Source organism: Corvus kubaryi, unplaced genomic scaffold (assembly GCF_017639235.1).
Source record: "Corvus kubaryi isolate FWS band 111438036 unplaced genomic scaffold, C.kubaryi_AGA036_p1.0 121, whole genome shotgun sequence".
NCBI lineage: Eukaryota > Metazoa > Chordata > Aves > Passeriformes > Corvidae > Corvus > Corvus kubaryi.
This window is the reverse complement of record NW_024580656.1, coordinates 1,412,403-1,437,470: the sequence shown is the minus strand read 5'-3', so window position 1 is coordinate 1,437,470 and position 25,068 is coordinate 1,412,403. Positions and strand designations below refer to the sequence as shown.

Here is a 25,068-nt window from a genome sequence, read left to right as displayed (position 1 = left end):
TCCCAGCACCCCAATCCCCCTCCCCCCCATACCCCAATCCCCCCTTTCACCCCCACAGTCCAATCCCCCCTGTCCCCCGATCCCCCCTATTTCCATGTACCCCAATCTCACCTCTGTCCCCAAACCACCATCCTCCCTCTCCCTCTGTACCCCAAACTCCCCTTTCCCCCTGCAACCGAATCCCCCCTTTCTCCCCGTACCCTGATCCCCCCCCTCCCCATGCACCCCGGCCCCCACTCTCCCTCCGTACCCCAATCCCTCCTCTCTCCCTGTACCCCAAACCCTTCTCTCCTCCTTTACCCCAATCCCCCCTTTCCTCCTGTACTCCAATCCCCCCTTTCCCCCATATCCCGATCCCCCCTTTCCCCCCCTTTCCCCCATATCCCAATCCCCCCTTTCCCCCATATCCCGATCCCCCCTTTCCCCCCCTTTCCCCCATATCCCAATCCCCCCTTTCCCCCATATCCCGATCCCCCCTTTCCCCCCCTTTCCCCCATATCCCAATCCCCCCTTTCCCTCATATCCCGATCCCCCCTTTCCCCCCGTTTCCCCCCGTTTCCCCCATATCCCGATCCCCCCTTTCCCCCCCTTTCCCTCTTATCCCGATCCCCCCTTTCCCTCATATCCCGATCCCCCTTTCCCTCATATCCCGATCCCCCCTTTCCCTCATATCCCGATCCCCTTTCCCCCGTACCCCGGTCCCCCTTTCCCGCTCTCCGGCTGCACCGCAGCCCCGTTACCCGCAGGGGGCAGCACCAGCACGGCCACGGGGGGGTCCGGGAGGTGGCGGGGCCCGGAGGGTCCGGGGGGACCCCGGGGATGGGGCGGGGGGAGCAGGGGAACAGGAGGGGGGTGAGCACGGCTGGGGCCCGAGGTGACCCCGGGCACGGTGTCCTGGTTTGGGATAACGCGGGTCCGGGATAACGCGGGTTTGGGATAGTCTGGGATAACGCGGGTCCGGGATAACGCGGGTCTGGGATAGTCTGGGATAACGCGGCTCTGGGATAACGCGGCTCTGGGATAACGCGGGTTTGGGATAATGCGGGTTTGGGATAACGCGGGTCTGGGATAACGCGGCTCTGGGATAACGCGAGTCTGGGATAACGCGGGTTTGGGATAACGCGGGTTTGGGATAACGCGGCTGCTCCCAACCCGGCGGGGGCTGCCGATGTGGGATGTGCGACCTCTAGGAGGCTTTTTGGGATTCGGGACGAGGCGGAGGCGCCCCGAGGGTTTGGGTGGCACCAGGGTCCCTCCGGGCACTCGGCAGAAGGGTCTGAAGCAGGAGCTGTTGAGTGCCACCATTAACCCAGCAACGCCACGGTCCCCAGGGGCCACATCCACGCTGCTCGTGAGCACCTCCGGGGATGGGGACTCCTGCCCTGGCAGCTGTGCCAGCGCCCGAACGCCCTTCCCGTGAAGGAATTTCTCCCGATTTCCCATCTAAACCTCCCCTGGCCCAGCCTGAGGCCGTTCCCTCTCCTCCTGTCCCTGTTCCCTGCGAGCAGAGCCCGACCCCCCCGGCTGCCCCCTCCTGTCAGGGACTTGTGCAGAGCCACAAGGTCCCCCCTGAGCCTCCTTTGCTCCAGGCTGAGCCCCTTTCCCAGCTCCCTCAGCTGCTCCTGGTGCTCCAGCCCCTTCCCCAGCTCCATTCCCTTCCCTGGACACGCTCCAGCCCCTCAATGTCCAAGCTGTCCCCAGGACCTGAGGAGCTTCAGCAGTGCCAGCACAGGGGACAGTCACTGCCCTGGGCCTGCTGGCCACACTCCTTCTGATCCAAGCCTGGTGCCAGTGGCCTTCCTGCTCCCCTGGGCACACGCCGGCTCCTGTTCAGCTGCTGCCTCTGTGCCCTGCAGTAATTAGCTCAGCTCTGCAGTAATTAGCGGTGGATTCTGGCATCCCTCTGCCATGTAACCATGAAACAGCACCCGGCCCCTATCTCAGAGCGGATCTGGAGGCACCTGGCAGATCCCTGCCCGATCTCTCCGATAGGGAGGCTGAGCCATGCAGGGAAGGTGTTGATCCATCATCCCTGCACAGAGCCCGGGCCCAGCTGCTCCCAGGCAGTTCAGCATCACATCCATGGCCTTGGAAAGAGAGGGTGGGAACGGCTCTGGCTACAGCCCCAGGGAGACACAGCAGGGATGTGCCTGCGGAGCCAGGGCTGCCTTTGGGTGCTGTCCCCACCTCACCTGCACATGGAGTTGTCACCTCCAGCTGCCCCAGCACCTCCCAGGCTGTTTGCAAGACTTGGTAAAAATTAATTCCTGATTTCACCAGCCCTGCAATGACAGCTCAGCCAGACCAAGCAGGAACACCAGGAACAACCATGATGGCAATTCCTGCTTGGCCCTGCTGAGGGATTCAGAATCACCTGTACAGGAACCAACACCCAGAGAGGCTACAGAGAAACCCAGAGCTTACACAGGCATGGAGTCAGGTGGGAAATGGACTCCAGGTGCCTCAGGCCCAAAGGTGCACCCCTGGTTAGGGTTAAATAATGCTGCATCTACTGGGATGACGTTTTCAGGGACCCCAGGAGCACCAAAGGGCACTTCAGCCCAGGGTTACGACACGTGCAAGCAAACAGGCAGGAGGTCTGTGTGTAGGATCCTCAAATGTCACCACTTTGGGGTTTACAGCTCACCAATGAGGGCTTGAAGCAGCACTCGCATCCTCCTTGGAATGTCACCGTGTCCTGTCCCTGCACCACTTTGCTGCCACCTCAGTTGTGCTTCAAGTGCATCAGGTCTCAGCCAGCTCGTGACACTTCTGCTCAGCGTGGCCATGGACAGGTGAACCCTGAGGTCTTTCCCTTCCCTGGCCTGGGCTTACACTTGTCTGGAGAATTTCTGTGAACAGGTAGGAAAACCTCAGGATTTCTCTGTTTGCTCCCACAGCGCTGCTCAGTCAGAGCTGCTCCTGCCCCTAATTCACACGGTTTGTGCTAATATCCTGGGTTTTTGCAGGAGAAACACTGGAGTGAGAGCATCCCTGGACAAGCTGGAGCTGCTCCTCCTCACCTCCGTGGTCCCAGAGCACAAGGGGCCTCTGTGCTCTGCTCCCGCCCTGCAGGGAGATTTCAGGACGCAACAATAAGATTTGGGAACCATCCCTCTTTGGGCAAGAGTGCCACAGGGAGAGGCTCACTGTGGGTGGGATGGATCCCTCTCCCAGTTCCCATTCCAGTTTCCCAGTCTCAACAACAGGGGAGAGAGGCACGGGCTTAGCTTGGAGGCCAGAGCAGCCTCCTCCTCTGTCACCAGCCTTGTGCAAGCCTCTGGCCCTCTCTCCGAGGGTGTGGGAGAATCGCTGGCAGGCAGGAGCTGCTCGGGGTCCAGCCGGGCTTGGAAAACGGCTCCAGGAGCACGGGAGAGTCCCCAGGCTACTCCTGCACCCCGTGCCAGTGTCACCCTCCCCAGCCTCCCCCATCCCAACCCCTCACACCCCTGTGTGCCTCCAGAGCTGGCATGGGGTGGCCAGATCCTCCTCAGGGCTGATTTGACAGCCCGGAGCTGTTTTGATGCCAAACTCCATCCTGATGCAAACAGGAAGTTGAAGCAGTTGCAGCAGCCAGGGGTTATTTTGGGCCCTTCAGCTTCGCCTCGGAGTTGCCTGAAGACTCAGAGTCTTGGGATTAGTTGGTTTTATTAGTTGGAGATGGGTTTTAGTCCCTGCAGGGAGAGGCAGGAATTAAAAGAAACAACGCAGTGGAGAATCAGGAAGTTATTAAATGAAGAAAGGAAATGTCTCTGCAAGCGAGGGCTGACGAGGGCCAGGGTGGATGTTCAATAAAAGGAGTGTCCCCAAACATCTTCTCCACAGAATTTGGCCCATCAGACCCCTGGTTGCCCATCAAATTGTACCAGGGGAGGTTCACGTTGGCTATTAGGAAAAATTCCTTCGTGGAAAGGGAGTTCAGGCATTGGAACAGGTTGTCCTGGGAAGAGGTTGAGTCGCCGTGGCTGAAAGTGTTCAAAAACCCTGTGGATGTGGCACTTGAGGACAAGGTTTGATGGTGGCCTTGCCAGTGCTGGGGTGATGGTTGGACTTGATGGCCTCAGAGGGCTGTTCCAAGCCCAGGGATTCTGTGATTCCGTGTTTGGTGATTCCCAGTGTGCCTGGGGCAGCAGCCCTGGGAGATGGGGACAAGTTTGCCAATAGATCAGTGCTGGCACAGCCCTGGAGATGGCATCAGAATCTTCCCATGGCGTATGCACAGAGGGGGAATGTCCAGGGACACTCCTGCACCTCTGTGCCCTTCTCAGGCTTTGCCAGTTCAGGTGACAAACTCTCCCAAGAGGTTTTTCCAGTGGCTCTCCAAAGTGTCACCATGTCCCTGTTCCTGCAGTCCTTCTGTGCCCTCGGAGCACTCGCACCAAACTTCTGTTTTCAAAGGGGAGACTGTGCCAAACACCCATCTCCCTTCATTTTTGTAGGCAGAGCTTGAAAGCTGCTGGGATGGGATGTGCTTCTTTGAATAGAGATGGGAAAATCCCCAAGGCACAGGGATGAGCACTGGGAAGTAGCAGGGTGGGATGGGGAGGCGGCAGGGGATGCATTGGAGGGGCCTGGAGGAGGGGAACAGGGAACAACTGCTTGGGATTTCCCATTGCAGAAGTGAAGGGCTCCCAGTGCAGCCATCAGGCAGCAGGAGGGCAAGGGGGCAGTGCCAGAGGACAGGGCTGGATGGGATATTGGGAAGGAATTGTTCCCTGGGAGGGTGGGCAGGCCCTGGCACAGGGTGCCCAGAGCAGCTGGGGCTGCCCCTGGATCCCTGGCAGTGCCCAAGGCCAGGCTGGACACTGGGGCTTGGAGCAGCCTGGGACAGTGGGAGGTGTCCCTGCCATGGCAGAGGTGGCACTGGATGCTTTTTAGGGTCCTTTCCAACCCAAACCTTTCTGGGATTCTAAGAGGAGGTGCTTTTCCAGCCAGCACTAACTAAACAGAACATTGTTGCTGTAGAATATGACCACAAAAATAACCTTCAAAAGGCTCAGATAAACATGGGCAGGACTGGCCTGTTGTGACTGGTTAAACAGGATGGCCCAGGACCTCCAGCTATGGAAGTATTAAATCACTGACCACCAGAAGATGGGGCAGGAGGCAAAGCTGTGCTCTGCCTTCTTAGGAACTTCCTAAGGCTCCAATTCCCCTTCCTGAAGCAGAGGCAGCAGCTCCTGCTCTCTGCCCAGTGGGGAGCAGGGAGCACAGAGAGGCCGGGTGTCTCCTCGTTGAGACCTCAGAGCCAGCCCTGCATGGAGAAGTCTCTGGTTCCCAGGGCTGGTTGCAGACTCTGCTATCAAATCTCTCCCAGGACTTGCACAAACCTCCGGGGTCTCCTGCCAAAGCTTTGCGCCACTCCGGGCAGGATTGCGGCGTGGGATAACACAGCTCCCTGGCTCTGAGCTGCTGCCAAGGCCCTGCCAGCGGTGATGGGGAGCTGCAGGCTCAGCCCCAGCAAAAAGGAACTTTCTCTTTGTCCCCTTCCATTTTCACATCTCTTCAGAGTCAACATTCAGGCAAATGTGCCATCCTGGAAGTGTTCAAGGCCAGGAGCAACCTGGTCTCATGGAAAGTGTCCCTGCCCATGGCAGGGGGTAGAATGAGATGGGCTTTAAGGTTCCTCCAACTCAAACCCTTCTAGGATTTTATGAAATAAAGGTGACAAGTTGCTGGGTGCAGGGGCTTGGTTTGGCGAGAGCCTCCTCCCTGCTCTGTGGCTGCTAAACCCAAAACCTCCCAGGACTCCAGGCAGCCCTGTGGCTGAGAAAGGCCTGGCTGTGCTGTGCACGGCTGAGAATGAGGTGATTCTTCTCCCTCCTGGTTTAGATGTTTTCGTCTACAAGAAGGGGAGAACAGGGCAAGTCCCTGCTCAGCCCCTGCAGCTGCAGCAGCTCCCTGGGAGTTACACAAGGCAGAGCCTCTCCGCACACATCGCTGTGTTGGAGGCACATGTGACAGATGACAGCGCTGGGAGAATGTCCTTTAATTACTCCTGTTCTCGCTGTCACCATCAGCAATTATGGCATTGGCTTTAAACCTGTCAGGATTTCAAAACAAGCCCGGGGTGGTCAGATTGACAAAGCCTCCTGGGCTGCCCGGAATGGCATCCTGCCTGGAGCGGAGATCACGGGGTGCCTGGGAGATTGCTCAGTGCTGAGGGATTGGTGGGGAATCTCTCCTGGACCCCGAGACCAGCCCTGTGGGGCCTGACAAGGCTTGTGCCGTGGCCCTGTGGAGGCTGACTTGCACAAGGTGTTGCACAGAGCAGGAGTTTCAGGCACTGGAGGCTCCAAAGCCACACCTCGTGTGGGGTGCTCCTGGCTTTGCTGCTGCTGCTGGTGCTGGTTTTTGATTGCCTGGAGCCCCTGCCCTGCCTGGTGAGGAAACACTGAGATATTTCCAGCTCTGCAGATGGGAACAGGAGTGGGGACATTGCTCCTGAGGGGCTCCGAGGCAGCGATGGAGGCAAATGCTGGGCAAGGCACATCCAGCATTAGCACATCTCCTGCTGCTCTTGTTATTTCTTCCCCACCACAATTTGCGAAACAGCTTCCCAGCCAGGCAGAGGACAGATTCCTGCCCTGTGGAGCCAGGAATTAGTGGGATTATCTGACTGTTCAGCATTAGCAAGGTTCCCAGGTCACTCACCTGTGTTTTTATACCTGGAAGCAGGAAATTGCAGTCCTGGAGCTGAAGTACCAAAAGCTGAGGATGGCAGTGGGATGGAGCCTGTCCAGGCAGCTCCGGGGCCTTTCTGGGCATGGACAGAGTGATCAGCAGGGCAATAACGAGCCAAAATGCCTCGTTTGCCTTCCTGACTCGCCCTGTGCTCGATGTGAGAACGGAGCGAAGTCATTTGTCTCCATCCACGCCAGGGCTCTGACTCACCCGTGCTGAGCTAACAGCAGTGGGAATGTGGGATGCCAGCACTCCCATCTCATCCTCCCTGCCCTGCTGCTGCTGCCCCTCTGCCCACAGCAGCCAAAGCAGTAAATAAACACACGTGGCCCTGAACCGCAGCTGCTGCAATTGGTATCTCTTAAAGAAAAAATCCCTCACCAGCAGCAGTTCGGGTGGAAATCTCCATCCGAGGTGCCACAGGACAAAGGAGGTAGGACCAGCCTCGAGTGAAGCAACTGGATTCTCTCAGACTTGCCTGCCAGAGTTCCCTGTTGCCTGGTTTTGGTGGCACCGGCAGCAAAAGTGCCTGCCCAGCATGGCTCGTGGGCACACAGCAATGAAACCCTGGCAGCTGCGCCCTGAGGCTGCTGGTTCGGCTCCTGTGAAGCCCCTGCTCCGTCCCCCAGCTTGGAGGAGGCTTGGGACAACCTGGGACAGTGGAAGGTGTCCCTGCCCATGGCAGAGGGTGACACTGGATGGGTTTAAGGTCCCTCCCACCCCAAACCAACTGGGATTCTGTGATTGCACTGCCTGCTCTCAGCAGTCCCAGCGAGACCCTCGGTGCCCACTGCCTGCCCCAGGGGTGACAGAGCAGCACAGGAGCCGGGACGAGGCTTTCCAGGTTAAACCCAGTCCCGTGTCACAAAGCCTGGGACATTGCCTGGTATCTGGGGTCTTGCAAGAGGGCATCAGTCCCAGGGAGCAGGAAGGGACCAGCCAAGAGGACAGGACAGTCCCTGCCGAGGTGTCTGCTGTGAGGAGACAGGTGGAGAGGAGGCAGCAGGGCTCAGCAAGGAGGTGAGGACTGAGGGGGAAGCTTTGAGAGAAAGAAGTTTCAAATACAGGGAGGATTGGGATCACAGAGTCCTTAAGGCTGGAAGAGACCTTTAAGATCATCAAGTCTAAAAATCAACCAGCACTGCCACAGTGTTCATCACTGGCCCCTGTCCCCAAGTGCCACATCCACACTGTTTTTGAGCACCTCCGGGGTGGTGACTCCACCACTGCCCTGGGCAGTCCATTCCAATGCTTTACAACCATTTCTGTGGGAAAAAAGAAGTCTCTAATTTTTTAATCCAATCTAAACCTCCCCTGGAGCAACTTGAGGCTGTTTCCTTTTGTCCTGTCCCTGTTCCCTGGCAGCAGAGCCCGACCCCCCCAGCTGCCCCCTCCTGTCAGGGACTTGTGCAGAGCCACAAGGTCCCCCCGAGCCTCCTTTGCTCCAGGCTGAGCCCCTTTCCAGCTTCCTCAGCCACTCCTGGGGCTCCAGCCCCTTCCCCAGCTCTGTTCCCATCCGTGGCTCTAGCCCTTCACTGTCCTTCTGGTCACGAGGAGCCCAAACCTGCCCCCAGAACTGGAGTTGGGGCCTCAGCAATGCCCAGCACTGGGGGGTCTCTGTGTTACTCCCACATGAGGCCCAGAAGCTTCACCCTGTGCTCCCTGGGCACCCTCCTGTCCCCAGCCCAGCCCCATGTCAGCATCCCCAGCATGCCCAGCCTCCCAGGCCCTGCTGACCACAGGCAGGAGGATGTAAACACCAGCAGGAGCTGGGAAGGAGGACTCAGCAGGAAACCAAGCTCTCTTTATGACCTACTTATTGGTGAATCAGAGCAGATGCAGACCCGTGACACCCTCCCCAGTTATGTCCCCGCTGCGTGGCACAGGATGTATCTGGGATGCTTGGACACTTGGCTCACCCCAAGGATGCTGGAGGTTTTGGGGTGGGAAAACTCATTCTTTTTGAATGTTCACACAGACCAGGCATCACCTGTGTGGGTTCTTCTTCCCAAATCCATCTCTGCCACCTTCCCTGCCTCTCTTCCTGCCGGGATGGGCAAGTCACCTCTTGTTTCTCTGAGATTCCCTGTGGAACTGGGGAGCTCCTTCCAGCCTGGGAGCTCGGTGTCCTGCTTGCAGAGTACACTGGACTCCCCAGGATGTACCTTTGAAGGCCCTTCAAATAACTACCTACCTTTATTCCCTTATTCTTGTCTAGTCTTTGTTTTTAGGTGGCCTCGCAAGACATCAAGAGTTCAAAGTGAATAAAAAGCAAATCCACCCTGGACTCCCTCACCATCCAGGGGTGGGAGCAGCTCTCTGGGATCCCCTCAGATCCTCTGCTCCAGGTCTGTCCTAGAAGGATCCCCAGCCTGGACTTAGTGCCACGTAACGGAGGCTCCACCATGGTGCAACATCAGCTTCAGTGGTTAATTACCCTCATTTCCAAATCCAGGTGGATTTGTGGGGCTTTTGTAAGCCCTGGCACAGCCCAGGTCTCCCAGGGATGTTCCTTTTCATAGGAGTAGCAAAATAAATGGCTGAGCTCCCCAAAGAACTTCTCTCCATGGCAAAGGCTGCTGTGTGATCCCTACTCCTCAGGAAGCGCAGGGACAGGGACACGGACAGGGACACCTTGGAGCTTGGTCTCACCCTGCCTGTGGTGTCTCCCCTGCTCCACCAGGAAGCACTGGCCAAATAATAATTTCCATGTTTAAGAAAACAACATATTTCTCTGAACTCTACACGGAGGGAAAAAATGTTGTTTTGGGGGGAAGAGTTTAATTGCTGCCAAATTTCTTGAACGCCTGAATGAGGTCCAGGAGGAAAATATTTGCGAAGCAGTCACCCAAAGGTGTCCTGTTCAGAAAGTTCTTTAACTAAATACCAGAAAGAAGAAAGGCTAGAAGGAGTGAGATTTGATAACAACATTCTTTTTGACAACAAAACATTGGGAAAAAGTTGAGAAGTGGCTTGAATTTAAATCCTGAAAGAGGCAGCATCACCTTGCTCCGCACTTCTTGGTGAAAATCATCGTGTTGGGTGTTCTCCAAGTGCAAGGGAGTTTGTGTGGATGTTCCCTCCCCTGGGAGAAGCAGGGGCAGCACCAGGTGCGTGCGCCTGCGCTGAGAACCTGCCCGGGGGCACACCGATGATTTCAGGCTGCATTTCCACCCCGCTCTTCCAACCCTTCCAGCTCACACTTCCCTGCCCTGCCTCCTTGCCCCTGCCCATCCAGGGGCATGGATATAAACCCCTCCAGCCAATATGTTTCCTGTGGGGGCCCAGCTTTGCCTGGAGGGTGCACATGGCTCCTGTCCCATCCCAAAGCTTTCCCTAGGAACGGAGCGAGGGGATTTTCTGGCGGCTGCTGGCGGTGAGCTCACACTGTGGGCACTCCTTCGGAGCTAGAGCAGCAGGGCAGGTTGCTGCTCCAGCTTTGCTGGAAACCTTGGAGCTCCTGGAGCGTGTGGAAGCAGTGCTGGTCCATCCAGGGATCACAGGTAAGCCAGGCTGGGAGGAGACACGAGCAGCCAGTGCTGGGTGCTCCATCACTGCTTCCATTGCTCTGCTCCTTCTTCTGTCTCCCCATCCCTTCACCATCTCTCAACTGGCATCTCTTCAGCCATGAGGTGGGATTTGCCATCCTGGGTCCGATTCTTTTTTCACCTTGCCTCGCTGTAGAAGCGATGAGGGATGAGGAGAGAGTCCCTGTGGTGTGAAGGAGCACATGGAAACGCAGCACCAAGAGTCAGCCTTCAAACCCTTCTGCCTGCCGCCGATTTTATTTGCCTGCTGTAGCTGTGATCTCAGCTCCTCTGGGAAGCAGCCAGCTGGGATTAAGGAGATGCCATCGTTAACTTGCAGTTCTAAAGGCACAGTGGAGGTTCACCCCCGAGTCGGTTTGTCTGGTCGGAGCAGGAGCTGCAGAAGAGCTCATTGGTGTCACCCTCCTGTGTTTTCTCCCTTTGAACTGCTCGGGAGTTCAGGGAGGCAGAGGAAGCTGTGGGAGCCTCACCCTGCTGCACACCCACGGGGACTGCTGGGCACGGTGCTGGCTCATCTCACCCCGCTGCAAACAGGGAGTTTCTCCTCAAGAACATCAGCCGATGAGTGGGTTTGGGATAAACCTCCCTTCCCTGCATTAGAGCTGAAAAGACTTTCAAAGAGAAGCAAAGAAAGCTGTTTGCCACCAGTGCCTCGGGAGCTCAGAGATGCCACTGAAGCGGTGTCACCTCAGCACCTGCCTGGTGTCACCCCAAACCTGCTCACTCTGCAGAGCTGGAGCAGCATGGACGGGTCCACATCCAGGGGCAGAACTGCTCAGCTCCAGGGAATTTCTGTCTCTGTCTTGTACCAAAAATCCAGCTACTGTGGGTTTGGTGGTGCTTCCAGATGCCTCTGAAGTTGGCGCCCATCTTCAAAAGCAGCTCTAAAGTCTCAAGGATCTGAAAAAAACCCCACCAAATAGGAAACTTCTGATCAAAATAGGATCAGAACTTCTGATTTTTCAAATTAATGAAAGAGTGCTGAGAAGCAATGAGGACAGGAAAGTCTTTAACAGGGGGAAGAAAACCAGGCAGAAGGTTAGACTATCTTTATTTTTTGGAATTCCATTTGTAGCTGCAGCTTCTGCCACTACCAGAGGCCAGGTCTGGCAGAGGAGAACCCGCTGGAGGTGTCAAACTGCGATCCCTGTCACTGGGAAATCGAGATGGAGATTGCTGGGGAGTGCACTCCAAGTGAAATCCAGTTCAGAGTGAAGAGGCACCTCCCAGTGCTCCCAGTGCCCCAGGACTCCAGTAATGCCCAGGGTCTGTGCTGGTGCTCCTGGGCTGAGCTCCCATGAGCTGAGTTCCAGCCCTCGGGAAGATGCTGAGGAACGACTGCGGAGAACAGAGCCAATGAGCACCAACCTCTGTAGGGTTGTCCACTCCCCAGAGGTAACTCAGAGCACAGGGAAGTCCTCCTGGCAGGAAGGTCTGAGTCATAAAGAAAGTGAGGAGAAGGGAGAAGACGGGGTGACAAGGACTGGGCTGAAATGGGGAAGCGCCGTGTGGCAGCAACGGCACCTGACAAGAGGTGTTAATGCCATGGCTCAGTGACCACCCTCAGAGTCTGAGAGCATTTTCTGGGGCGATTTGCAACTCCTGCATCGAGGGGAGAGAAGAACTGTTCTGCAATAGGATGTGTGTTGGGAAGAGGATGAGTCCTTGGTAGCTGGGTAAGGCTGTGCTGGGTTGGCTGGCGCCACACGCGTGAGGAGCGGGGTCCCCTTTGGGTGTGCAGCCTTCCCTTCCCCTCCCCGTGCACACCACTGACCTGCTCCTCTCCTTTCCCCAAGGTGCCCGACGATGCCGAGCATATTTTCCTACCAGAGTGCTGAGGTGGATTGGTGTGAGAGCAACTTCGTGCGCTCGGCGGTGATTGCCGAGTACTACAACACCGTGAGTGGCTGAGGGAGGCTGGGGCCGGCTCCAGGCACCCAGGAGATGCTTTTGGGATCCACATAGGATGGGATATCCCTGTTTCCTTTCCTTCTCCTCACTCCTTTGAACTTCCTGGTGCTGGAGGGTGCTGATATGGGGAGCGTGTTCTGAGCTTCAGGTAAATCACGGGACTTACAACTGAAAACTTACAACTTACAACTGTCTCTCCCCAAAACGTGCTGTGCTTGTGGTGTGTCTGTGGGGTTGATTGCCAGTGAGAAAACTCTGGCAGAGCTCCTTCGCAGCCCAGATCTGTGAGATCCTGTTATACCAGTCCTGCAGCTCTGCTGCCAAGCGGGGTAAGTCCCACACAGGGCTCATATACTCGAGCTAAATGTACAGGAGTGGCAAAACGAGAGGCAGCACTTCCATGAACCGTGTCAGGCAGGTTGGGAATCCGGAACTCAGCGCAGAGGGAAGCTGGTGCATGAGCCAGTTTCACCTCCCGTGATCCTTTATCACCCAGGCTGCATCCAGTGCCAGTGCCATGGCTGGAGCATCCATATCTGCCTGCAGAGCACTGTGAGATAAGCGGCCTCTGGAAGCATGTCCTGCTCCCTCGGAGCAATTAAAGGCTCTCAGGGGTGTGAGGCATGTGGATTTACAGCCTTCCACAGGCCTTGTTTACAACTTTTGGCAATTACTGTCTAACACTAGAAGTTCTTGTTCTCATGGAAATGGCTCTTCCTCTTTTTTTAAAGCATTTCCTGCTTTTAATAAATTACCTCTAATAACGATAATTCCCCAGCCCAAGTCCTGCAGGCTCTAATTGCCCAGCCAGGGTGTCAGAGGAGGGGGCTGTGTGTAGTCACTGCTCTTTGAGGCACTCAACAAAGAAAGATCTGCCAGTCCAGCCCAAATCCTGCTTCCCTGTGGCATCCAGCTGTGTGTTTTGTGCTGTTTGCTGTTTACTGCTGCTGCTGCATGGGCTCAGAGGTGCAGAGCAGGGCATAATGAGCAAGGAGATACAGAAATCACTCAATGCTCAGATCAGCATCTCAGACCTCAGGGCTAGGAGCAACCTGGTTGAGTGGAACATACCCCTGCACATGGCAAGGGGTGGAAGGAGATGATCTTTAAGGTCCCTTCCAACCCAAACTGTTCTAAATGCAGCTGGAAGTGCCCAAAGCCTCTGTGCTAACACTGGAGAGGGGCTGAGTTCCACCAAGAGCACAAAGCCTGAAAGCGAAAGTTTTGGGTTTGGTCTGAATTCCTTCCAGGAGATAAATTTGCCTCATAAGTTTGGTACCTAAGGCAGCATTTTTTAAACGTCTTTGGAGCTGAGACACCGTTTACACCCAGACTGACAAAGAGCTCGGAATCCTTATCACACCAACAGCTATCTCAGGAGCTTTCAAAAGCACTTCTGTGTCTAACTCCTCTGCTGGACACCCATTGGTGTGGCCAGGTGCAGGACTAACTCTTGTAGGCCCTCTTAATTCCCATAAAACATTAACTCTCAGCTGTCTGGGCCGTTTTGTGGCACAGCTTTCTAAATTCTGTGGCTGTTCCTGAAAATCTTACCCAGGTGCCCAGCCCTGGATGGAGGAGCCACAGCCACCTCCCAGGTTTCCATACCACACCACTGGGCTTGTTGGGATGAATTCTCACTGTGTGGGACTCAGGCACAGCTTTCCTCCAGGAGAGGAAAACCTCTCCAATGGGTGATTCCATGCAGATAAAAATGAGTGCGACACGGAGGGACAGAGGGATGTGGACAAGCAAACCCTGCAGGATTTTTTTCCAGTGGTTGGACTTTCCCTTGTCTCCTCTATGTAACACTGGGAACCTCTTCCTCAGCAGAGAAAAAGCTTCTTATCATGTCCTTTTTGCCAGGCTCAGGAGATCAGCAGAGTGCCTGTGCAGGAAGGGAGGGAAACATTTCTGCAGCCTCTGTCTTAGGATGTGATTCCTGAGCAGCAGGAATCTAACCCTGTCATGCCAGCTGCCTGCCTTGGGCTGGCAGGTGACCTCCTGTCCAGACAAGGGGTGGGAGAGGAGCAAACCCTCCTAAAACCTGCCCTTATCTGAGCTTCTGACAACAGCCCCGAGACTGCAGTGTGCTCAGGGCCAGACTTTACCACCAAAAGTGGGCAGGAGCCTCACTGACATGGGCATCACCCCTTCCTCAGCCTGCACAGCCTGGCTGGCACTGCCTGGGTCCCATCCTCGGCTGGCACTGCCTGGCTCTCACCCCCTGCAGCAGAGCAGGGACCCCCCTTCCTGCTCTGGGATCTACCCCAGGATCAGGTTCTTTGTGATGTGCCCTAAAGGGGGGATTATAGAAATCTGACCAGGCTGAGATCTGTAGCTGTCCCTGATGGCTGCATCCTGCAGATCCAGCTGGGGTTCAGGGCACTATCCCAGGTGTGAATTTAACAGCCTGCATCTTCTCCCCATTAATTTGTTCCCCATATTCAGATTGCTGCTTCTCTGCAGCAAGCTTTACGGGCCCGCCCTGAATTCATTATACCAATATTTACCTCAGTGTCAATTTTCCAGAGTTTTAGACTAGCTGGGAAGCCAGCCAGCTCCTTCCCAAGCCTCCTGGATCACTAAATCAGCAGCGTTTCCTCACAGAGCATCCTCCTCAATGTCTTCTCCCCAGCCCTGCCCAGGGCTGGAGCGGAGCAGCTGTGTGCCAGCAGAAGCAAATGTGCTGCTGGGGATTGCTCTGTGCCAGCCACACTCTCTCAGGCCTGCTTGGCTTGGATGCTTTTTATTAGACATAAGCACCAGGGGTATGAGAAAAGAATGTAAACAGTACCTTTAAGTACCTAATAATACATGGTGGCTCATGGCTGGATGCAGTTCAGCAACAAAGCTCTATTTATAGTGACTCAGTGACCCAGAAATTTATTGTCTTCTGGCTGCTCGGGGGAGAGCAGAATTGTGCTCCAGGAGGGTCATCAGTCAGGGACTTGTCTTTCTACCCTCGTTTCTTTGCTGAAATGACTGATCCAGGGTGCTGCTAACGACACCCACACCTCAGCAGTGTCTCTGCAGCAGCTCTGACACTGCTGCACACCAGAGCTCCTGGATGCTTCAAGTGGTGAAACAAAGGGTGCAGATCCACCAGAGCAGGGCTCAGTGGCAGTGGCAGGGCTGTGTGGGGTGTCCTGGCCCTCTCACACTCTAACTAATCCCATGGCTCTCTTACCTGCCCAGAAGGCTGTGCTCAGGAGCCCAGCCCAGCACGCTGCAAACACTCCCCAAACTGCTGCTTCCTGCCCCAAAGCACTGGCACTGTGATGTCAGGACCTGCAGCCTTGTCCCCTGTAACACAGACCTGGCTTTAGGAACTTGCTGCACAGGTCTGGAGAGCCTCAGAGGTGTTCACTCTCTCTCTGGCCCTGTGGGCTCCTCTGTCAGCTAAAGCTCATTCACTTTGAGTGAGAATGAACTCACTGCTGTGAGCCCTGCAGGAATCTCCTTCCACTGCAGAAAGTGCCTGGCTGGAGTGAGGAGCAGCCCAGGCCTCTGCTGCCGTGCTCAAAGCAGCATCTCCTGCCTCAATCCGTATCAGAGGCTGGTCTCACCTGTCACAGGTGAAGGTTCTGTCCCTCCGCCCTGGGCTGGAGTTGCACAAGTTGGGCTCTTCTGGGTGATCCTATCAGGATTAGAGCCGTGTTGCTGATCCCAGTCTCACTTCTCTCCTGGTAAAAGCAAATAGTTGGGCTCAGCTGAGGCACCTGGAGCAATAACTCACACTTGCTGAGGAGTGGGACAGGCTGGGAGCTCAGGCAGGGGGGTTCTCACACGTCCTGTCACACCTTGGCTCCATCACCACTCCCTTATCTCCCCGCCACCCCGGGCAGAGGGAGCTGCTGCCTCCTGGCCAGCGTGACCAGAGAGGTTTAAACAGAACCTCTGCTAGAGGGTCCCAGCCTGAGCAGAAACTCCAGAAAAACTGCTAATGGGTGTACTGGGAGCAAAACCCTCCTACCCACATCTGAGACGGAGCTTGCCACATCCTAGAGGGAAGACAGAAAGTCAGCGTTTACAAATCAGGGCTTGGAACCGACGAGTGATGAAAACCCCGTGTCCCCCACGGGGGTGGGAGCTGTCCCCTAAACTCCCAGCTTGGCTGCTCTGCAAGGAATCCCTGTTATCTTGCTGACCCTGTTGGCACGGTTCCCCCGGCTATCCCTCCCCTCTGCTATCTGATCTTGCACATCTCGTCCTGAATTAATGAAGTGATAACGCAGCTATCATGTAATTAATGGCACTGTTGCAATGCCCGGTGCTCAGGGATCCGGAGCTCTCCCGCAGTTTCCTCACTGCCGTGCGTGCTGGCACTTGCACTCTCCTGCCTTTTCCCCAAGCGTTTTCCCTCTCCTTGCTATCCCTGCCTGCCTTCCAAAAGCCTCCTTAATCATTTCACGGGAAAAGAAATGTTTGGAGCGTAGTCGTGGCTTGAACACATGGTTTGATTTCTCGGTCGTTTCTGAACAATTTGACCTCGAGGGTGCAAGTGGGAGCAGCACTTCTCTTTCATGGCTGGAGTGGGAATAGGCCTGGATTTGGCTCTAAGCACCTATGGAAAACCGATCCATTCGGCCTGAGAACTGCTGCTAATGGGAGCATCAACTTGTCTCATGGAGGCCTTAGTGAAAATCAAGATGAATCTGCGGTGTTTAAGGGAATAGAGACCTCACATTAGGCGTGAATTGTGTTTCCCTCTGGAATACCAGAGGGTGTGTTCCAGAGAGATGACAACATCCCAGTGATTTGCAGCCCTGTTACCATAAACGGGGATCCCAGGGGACACCACAAGCCCAGCGCTGATTTTGCCGTTTACCTGGTGCTGCTGAGGGGGGGAGGCTCCAGCTGTGGATGCCAAATTCCAGGCGTGGGGTCTGGGTCAGCATCGAGCTGGGAGATGAAAGGAAAAGGATTGTGAGGCTGAGATAAAAGTCACCCTGGTGGTTTGCCAAATGGCACTCAGCAGATGGCTCCAGAGCCCCAAAGAGCTGTCTGGCAGGTAAATGCAGCACCACAATCCCAACCTTTCATAAGCAAGAACGATTTTCCCTGGGGAGGCCACGTTCCCTGGTGATATCCCTTCCCTGAGCTTGCAAAGTCAGGTGAAAAAGGGAGGGTAAGAAGCCACAGAGGGCAATTAAATTAGCTCAGGTTTCCCTCCCCTGTGCTGCAGGGGGGAGGGGGCCTGGCCCAGCAGACAGGTCCAGGTTAGGGCACTCGCTGGTCCTCTCCAGCTCCCACATTTGGCCCATCAGCATCTCCTCTCCCTGAAGCACTGGCACCTTCAGCCAGTCCAGCAAGAGGTTGAGCCCCAGAGCCATCCCCTCCACCCCAGACAAATCCAAGTCCATCAGAGAAGGAATTTTGCAGCGTTGGAAACCAGAGCAGAATAATTCCTCTGTGTTCATTTGCCAGGTGTGTTCAGAGGAGGTTTATGACCTCATGTAATTACCAGTGTCCAGCACACCTCCCTTCCCCAGGCCAGGTGGCTTCACACCTGACACCACAGGATGTCACCTCGCTCCTGCCTGTTCCCACCTCCTGATGTCCTGCTGCTCTCCACCACACCCATTTCCAGTTCAGGGTGTTTTGCTGACCATGCCTTGCTGTGCTGGCCAAGCTCCTCACACCCTTCCAAGCCCTCTCAGGGGAATCACTGCTGGCTGGAAGGGTCAGGAGCCATCCAGGCAGCTCCTGGAAGGTCTGGGTTGACAGGAGAGGGAGATGGCTGCAAACAGAGGAGTTGCTTGGAGGCACTGGGCAGCTGAAGATAAACCAGCATCACCCAAAAGGGACACAGCAGCTCAGCCTGGGCTTGCTGGCCCCAGAGCGAGAGCAGAGGTGTCTGCAGCCACTGCTGTCACAGCAAGAGCCTCCCTGCCAGCTCCAGCCTGGCTTCTGGAGAAACCCCTCTGCCCTCTCCCTGTGCCAGGAGCAACCCCTGCTTCCACACGAGGCTCTCCGCTGGCGATCAGGATCCTCACACACCGAGACACTGAGGCACGAGGTGGGATGGGGCTTGCCCAGGACCGTGCAAGGAGCTGAGTGTGCCTCTTGTTTTCCAGATCAGCAATGTGAGCTTCTTCATCCTGTCTCCTGCGCTGCTGTACCTGAACCGGCAGTACTGCCAGAAGAGGGCCGTGCCCCTCTACTTCGTCTCGGGGCTGCTCCTCCTCGTAGGTGGGTGCCAGGGCTGTGGGAAGATCAGGCAGGTTGCCAAAGTACCCAACATGAGACCTTTGGAGGGTCTCAGTGGCCAAAGCACAGGGAAAACCTGTGGGTGGGCAACCAAGCAGTCAGGTCTGTTTGAAGCCTGCAGCCCATGGTTCCTGCCAGCTGTGGATATGCAGCTTCCAGCCCTGTAAATGCCCACGGTGTGAGTGGACTGACTCAGTCTGGCCTCCTTGAACACCAAAATCCATGCCCTGCTCTTCAGGAATGGTGTATCTTCAGAAATGGCCCTCCAAGAACCTCCCAGGGCTTGTGGGAGGATGGAACTTTGCCATCTCAAGTTGGATGGAGCTTTGCCATCTCAAGGTGTCCTTGCTCCTTGCAGGTCTCTTCTCCATGTACTTCCACATGACCCTGAGCTATGTGGGACAGCTCTTGGATGAGCTCTCCATCCTCTGGACGCTGGCTGTGGCTTATTCCTTCTGGTACCCACAGTGTTACTTCCCCAAGTGCATCAAGACCAGGTATGAGCCAGAGGGACACAGTGCAGGCTCTGAGGGGAAGGATGGGTCACTGACACTGAGGTGTGTGACCCATAGATCCCCCGATTCCCCTGCAAGGAGTCAGCTCTGAGGTCACTGAAGGGCTTTAGGACCAGGTCCTCCTTCTTTTGGTGCTGACAGAGGAAAAATCAAAACCCTCCTGTGCTGGGCTCCTCTCAGCTGGAGATGTTTGTGTTTGTGTCACTGCAGAGGAAGCTTTGCATGGAGAATTTCAAAATCAATTAGGAAATGAAATGTTCCTGAACATTACCATTCAATCACTCGTGCTGTCAATCTGTTCCAGCATCCTCTGCCATCCGCAGAGAGCTTTCCCTGAAGGCTGAGGGGGTTTCTCATAGGACAAGCTGGTTACACCCCTCATTTCAAGGAGGGCTGGCTGGGCTGGAGGAGCTCAGCAGAAAGGATGGGGACACTGGGAGAGCATGGACCAGCAGAAATGGGAACCCAGCAGGGCTTTACTCAGAGGATGTCCCCTCCTGGCTGGAGCCAGCCGGGTTAGAAGCCTTGCAAAGACCTGCTCCAAATCTGCTCTTCCCATGCCGAACAGGAGGTCACCAGGAGTTCACCGTGGAGACGTGGCAGGGGGAGAGGGAAGGGTCTTGAGAAGGGATTTGCATGTGAAAGGCCCCTCTGAGCCCTATTGTTGCTCAGCGAGCCCAAATCCGTGTGTTTGCACAGTCCTGCCTGGCAGCCCTTGCCTGTGTAGAGCCTTTGCCTCAGCCCTGGCATCACCATGGAAGTGCAGGAGCCGCCTTCTGGGCTGTGCTTCGGGTCTGTCACGGACCTACTGGGGGCTGCTGCCTCAGCCTTCCTGCCAGGACCCCATAGACACTGAGGTCAGCCTAGTGCAAACAGACAGGAGGTGCTGGAGAAGTTTTTCCCCTCTCAGGACAGGAGCAGGATCTTTCCCATCCTTACCCTCCCGTCCTGTGAGCCCTGGGGGCACTGACACTCACCCCAATTCCCCTCAGGAGGCATTTCTTCTGGCTGACTGGTACCACCACCGTGATCAGCACCTTGATGTCGTTCATCAAGCCGACCCTCAATGCCTACGCGCTCAACTGCATCGCCTTCCACCTGCTCTACCTGACCTGGCGGGAGCTCAAGAAGTAAGGAGGGGGCTCAGGGGTTACCTGCAGGTCCAGCTGTGCTCCTGTTGGGCAGTGACTCTGTCCACAACAGTGAATTGAGCCTGAGTCTTCAGCAGCCACGTGTACTGGGGAGGGACCAGGCAGAGGCCCAGGCAGGACTGTGGGCAGTTGGGGTACAAGAAGGGCACCTGGCCCAGGTGGCCGTGCAGAGTGGGGACAATCCATGGGACCATGGTGGAGGCATCATCCCTGGAAGTTTCCAAAAAGCCTGTGGATGTGGCACTTGAGGACAGGGCTTAGTGCTGAACATGGTGGTGGTGCTGGGTTAACAGTTGGATGTGACGATCTTAAAGGTCTCTTCCAACCCTTACAGTTCTACGATTCCATAATTCTCCCCCTCAGCTGCCATCTCTGCAGCTCCTTCCCCTTTGCGGGGCATTTGGGAACTAGTGTGGGGCTGGGACAACCCACCAGGATCTGGAGACAAAGACAAGAGTGCCCTGGCATTTCCCAGCATCATCCTCACACCCAGAGCCGCACTTGCCCTGTTCCTGTGCAATTCTGAGGAATCCTCTCCCGAAGGAACTTGCTGGGGTTTGCACTGCTGCATGTGCAGGCAGGAACCAGCCCTCTTTAAAACTCCCTTTCCTTCCAACACAATTACTCTGCTCCTTGTCCCTCGCTGTGTCTTCCAGGTGCAATGACAAGCGGGTTCACCGGATGGCTGCGGTCATGGTGATGTGGTGGGCACTGGCCATCACCAGCTGGATCAGTGACCGGTGGCTCTGCTGGCTCTGGCAGGCCATCAACTTCCCCTACTTCCACAGCTTCTGGTAAGGGCTCCAGGAACCCCAGCCCAAACATTTCCAGGGCTGAAATGTCCGGGGCAGAGGAACAGCAGCTGAGATGAGACACTCAGCTGCATTATTTCCCCACCCTCTGCCCCTTTCCTGTCACTATTGCTGCTGCTCCTCGCTCAGCCCAAGGATTCAGCCCTAACCACTGTTTCATGTCCCTCTCCTCCTCCACACCAGCCAAGCACTGTTTTGCAAGGGAAATTGTTCCAGGAGTCCCCCCAGGTGGGCAGCTGGGTCTCAAAGGGCCGTGGCTGCTCCCAGGGCGCTGTGTGAAGTGCAACGTCCTTGGGGATATTTTAACAGCCAAACTGAAAAGCAGGGCTTTGTTTGGGCCTGTCCAAGTGCTGCACACTCAGATCCATCCTCAAAAAGCACTGGGATGGCTGGGACAGACAACTCAGCCAGGAAACAGGGAATGGTTGGAGTGAGTCCCCTGTGTCACCTCAGCCCCTCTGCACCAGGAATTGTCCCCAGCCCAGCTCACGGAGCTCTGCCTGGATTTCCCTGTAGGCACAAACCCTGCAGGACCCATGCTCCCTGCAGCCCTCATGGGACCTTTGGAGGCTGCAGCCTCAGGGTGACCATGGCAGCAGGCAAAGCTCCCCCTGTCCAACACAGCTTTTTGGTTTCCTTGGCAGGCACGTGCTGATAGCCATGTCCCTGCTGTACTGCTGCCCACTGGTCATCTACTTCAACGTCAGCTACGAGATGCCCTCGTTCAAGCCGAAGCTGGAATACTGGCCCAGCGACTCGTGGCCTGTCGTGGTGCCCTACGTCGCCCTGGAGGAGCCCCACAAGCAGTGCTAGAGCTGGGTGCCCTCAGGCCTCCCTGGGGCGCGGGGTGTGTGATGCTCACACAGGGAATATCTCGGCTGCGTTCCTGTTCCTCGGGCAGGGGCAGCATGGTAGCGGAGGGGGCAGGGAGCAGCTGAGGCCTCGTGATGCTGGGCATGAAGCAGAGTGAGAGCCCACAGGTGCCTTGGAAGGCTCTGCCCAGACTGGTGTTCAAGGAGCTGGAGATTTTCCTCCAGCAGATCCCCACGAGGAGGGGAGGGACACGGTGCTGCTTCTGTGTCCTCTGTGTTAGTCAAGCACCAGCACCCCTTGCTGACAAGGGCACAGAGGAGAACACTGAAGCCAAACTGGTGACAGCTGGGTTTGTTGGGGCTGCTCTAATTATTATTATTAACTCTATTTATTGATATATGTGGTCTTGCTCAGGAGAGCTGTGCATTAAAGCTGTGGACACTGACTTATACTGAAGCTTTTTTTTCCTCTGACTGCACCACATCCTCTTATCTGCTAGTCACTCCCACAGACAGGGCGGCCAAAGCTCTCTGACTTAGGGAGAGCTGTTTATAAAGAGAAATCCTGGGTGACAGCCCAAAAGAGGCTCTGCTAGCCCAGGGCCGGGGGTGCTCTGCCCCACGCTCTTCCCCCTCCTCAACCCCCAGTGACCCTTGTTCCTCCCCGGCTCTGACAGTCTCCAAAGGCCACAAAGGTTACTTGGAGACTCCTCTGCTTTCTGGAAGGGCTGTCTGGGGGCAAGATGAGGTAAGGAGCCAGGATGGTCAAAGCTGGCTGAAGGAGGGGATTGTCCTGCTCTGCTCTGCACTGGGGCAGCCTCACCTCCAGTGCTGGGAGCACTCTGGGCACCACAAGATCAGAAGGGTCCAAAGCTGTTGGAGAGTGTCCAAAGGAGGGACACGGAGCTGGAGAAGGGTCTGAGGAGCGGCTGAGGGCACTTGGCTCGTTCAGCTGCAGCAGAGGAGACTGAGGGGAGGCTCCTGGGGGCTGCAGCTCCTCCCGAGGGGAGGCGGAGGGGCAGGGGCTGAGCTCTGCTCTGGGACAGGGACAGGAGCCCAGGGAACGGCTGGAGCTGGGTCAGGGCTGGGCATGGAGCTCAGGGAAAGGTTCTTCCCCCCGAGGCTGCTGGGCACTGCCCAGGCTCCCCAGGGAATGGGCCCGGCCCCGAGGCTGCCAGAGCTGCAGGAGCGTTTGGACAGCGCTCTCAGGGATGCCCAGGCTGGGGTTGTTGGGGTGTCTGGGCAGGGCCAGGGGCTGCACTGATGATCCCTGAGGGTCCCTTCCAGCTCAGGATATTCTGGGATTCTAGGATTCTGTGACATTAAAGAGAAATGCTGTTACCTTTGCAGGAGCCTCAGAAAAAGAAACTGCTGTGCTTTCCAGGCTGTCTCCACAATTGCTCTCACAGCTATGGGACACTCTCCTGTTCCCTAAACCTTGCTGCTCACTGTGACAAGATGAGCCTTTTGGTGGGTCTGAGTCCTGGCCCAGCCCGCAGGGACTGTCTGTGGGGAGCACCGAGTCTGGCAGGGCGGCTGAGGTTGGCTCCCTGCAACGCAGCCACACCAGAGTAATGTCACTCCAGGGACCACTTTTGGGCCCCTGCGAGCAAAGCAAAAGCAGGAGCACTCAGGGGTTTGTCCCTGAGGAGAAGGTGATGGGCAGTGCTTTCTCCCACGGCCGCGGCTGCCTCGTCGCTCCCTCTTGCAATGGTCCCCGGGGCCACTAGATGGCAAATTTGGCTCATGAACCCCGAGCAATATTTCATCCTGGGAGAGGGATGCCTTGCCAAGGACTGGACTCCCAGGCCTGGTCCCTCCGTCCTCTCCATCCCCCAGCACCGGGCTCAGACACCCCTCCTGCAGCACGGCCACCCATGAGACAGCTGCACAAGGTGCAGGGCACTAGGAACTCGCATCTCCAGCCTGTGCATGCCCCTGTCTGCCCGTGCTGGTGCCCACCTCGTCTCTCTGCCTCTTTGTCTCCCCTTCGTGCCCCCACTCCCACCTCTCCCCTCATCACCCCGTCTCCCTTTCGCTGACCCTCCCTGTCGCTCTTCCCCCTCCTCACCCTTTCCCCGGCCCATCACATTCTTCCTCAGCCTATTAATAACTTCTGGGCAATTGCACCGGGTCCCCGCTGGGCCCGGCCCCGCCGCCGCCGCTGCCCCGCGCAGCCACTGAACGCGCCGGCAGCAAGTTCAAAAGTGCAGCGGGGCTTTCACAGCCCCGAGCCCCGTCAGGGGGTGGAGGAGGCCGCTTCCAAAGAAAAGGCGGCGTTGCCAGGGAGCCCCTGGCACAGGAAAAGGGGGTCACCTTCACCTCCGGCAGGACCCGCCGAGATGGACAGGCGCCAGCAGCCCCGCGGGCCGGAGATGCTGAGAGCGGCCGAGGGGATGAAGGGCCGGGCCGTGGGCGAGCGGGGCTAATTGGCCACCTCCGGCCACCGAGCCCCGGTGGGATGCTCGGCCCAGTGGCCAAATCCCCCCGTGCAGTATGGAAATAAGGGAGGTGTCCCCGGCGCTGCTGCCTGGAGAACAATGTTGCTGCAGTTGAGTGACTGTAACAGGCCCCGATGACAGCCGGGGCCGCGTTAAAAATGCCTATTCAAGCAGATCAAGACATTGAGAGGCCTCGTGGGGATCTGAAACCCTCGGGGATTTCTGGATGAGGCCAGAAGCTGAATCCCCAGCCCTGGGAACCTGGGGAAAAAAAAAAAAAAGAAAGAGAGAGAGAGAGAAGAAAAGAAACCCACAAAGCAGCTTTAAAAGGGCGGCAGCGCCCGAGGCAGGGCCTCCTGCTCCAAGCTGCAGCCTGAGAAAGCAAAGCAGCCCTGAAACCAGCGTGTGACGGTGGTCTGGAAATCCCCAGGGCTGCACAGGGTTATCTGAGGCTGGGTCTGCACCTCCAAAAGGTCCCCGAGCTGCTGGGGATGCTCTGTCCTTCCTGCCGGGGAGCCACGGCTTGCAGTTTGTGGGGCAGAGCTGAGAAACACCACTAAAAACTGCCAGGGGTCCTGCAAGGATGGCCAGAACAGGGAATGGGGGAGTCCTCAGAGGGTGAGAGGCAGCAGTGGCCCCTTCTCGACACCCTGGGGAGTTGTGAGGGTTCCCTGTGCCCCGGGACCCGCGGCCGTGTGGGTGTGACGGGTGTGACACCAGCTCAGCACTGGAAAACAAGGCAGGGCAGGAGGGCCTGCAAACCCCGGTGCTCAGGGGGCTGGGCTGGACTGGCCAGAAAGAAACCTCTCCTTATTTTTGCCACATCGTTCCCCTGCTTTGGTTCTCCATGTGGCTGCATAAAGCACAAAAAAGAGAAGCAAGAGGAGGAGAGGGAATGAGGAAGAGGATGAAGGCTGCTCCTGTCAGCTGATATCAGATTAAAGAGGTTGGGAAACAACAGCATCAGTTGAGTCTATTTGG

General features: G+C 56.5%; 2 protein-coding genes and 1 long non-coding RNA gene across 5 annotated transcripts in view; 1 reads left to right on the top strand and 2 right to left on the bottom strand.

Annotated features, from left to right (window-relative positions):
• LOC121673435 (acidic leucine-rich nuclear phosphoprotein 32 family member B) overlaps nt 1-11,013 on the bottom strand; it is a 23,072-nt gene extending 12,059 nt beyond the window's left edge. For both annotated transcript variants that reach the window (XM_042046768.1, XM_042046854.1), the window contains exons 1-2: nt 11,005-11,013; nt 8,892-8,898 (exon numbers count right to left, since the gene is read on the bottom strand). The gene's annotated coding sequence lies outside the window, so the exon portion shown is untranslated. The remainder of the gene's footprint in view (nt 1-8,891; nt 8,899-11,004) is intronic.
• On the top strand, nt 9,853-22,092 carry ACER1 (alkaline ceramidase 1). 2 transcript variants are annotated; one of them, XM_042046573.1, is made up of 7 exons: nt 9,853-10,187; nt 12,029-12,131; nt 18,224-18,338; nt 18,715-18,853; nt 19,864-20,001; nt 20,679-20,816; nt 21,479-22,092. In XM_042046573.1, exons 2-7 carry the CDS (start codon nt 12,039-12,041, stop codon nt 21,645-21,647), a joined length of 792 nt encoding a protein of 263 aa, XP_041902507.1. In that variant the 5' UTR covers nt 9,853-10,187; nt 12,029-12,038; the 3' UTR covers nt 21,648-22,092. The 2 variants fall into 2 exon arrangements, with proteins under 2 accessions (XP_041902507.1, XP_041902588.1); XM_042046654.1 differs by lacking the exon at nt 9,853-10,187 and adding an exon at nt 11,098-11,908.
• Nucleotides 15,289-17,198, bottom strand: LOC121673555. Its single transcript, XR_006019244.1, has 3 exons — nt 16,975-17,198; nt 15,713-15,829; nt 15,289-15,449 (listed from the first exon to the last, which is right to left on the bottom strand). It is a non-coding gene; the product is annotated as an uncharacterized LOC121673555 (long non-coding RNA).
• Nucleotides 22,093-25,068: the final 2,976 nt, after the last annotated feature.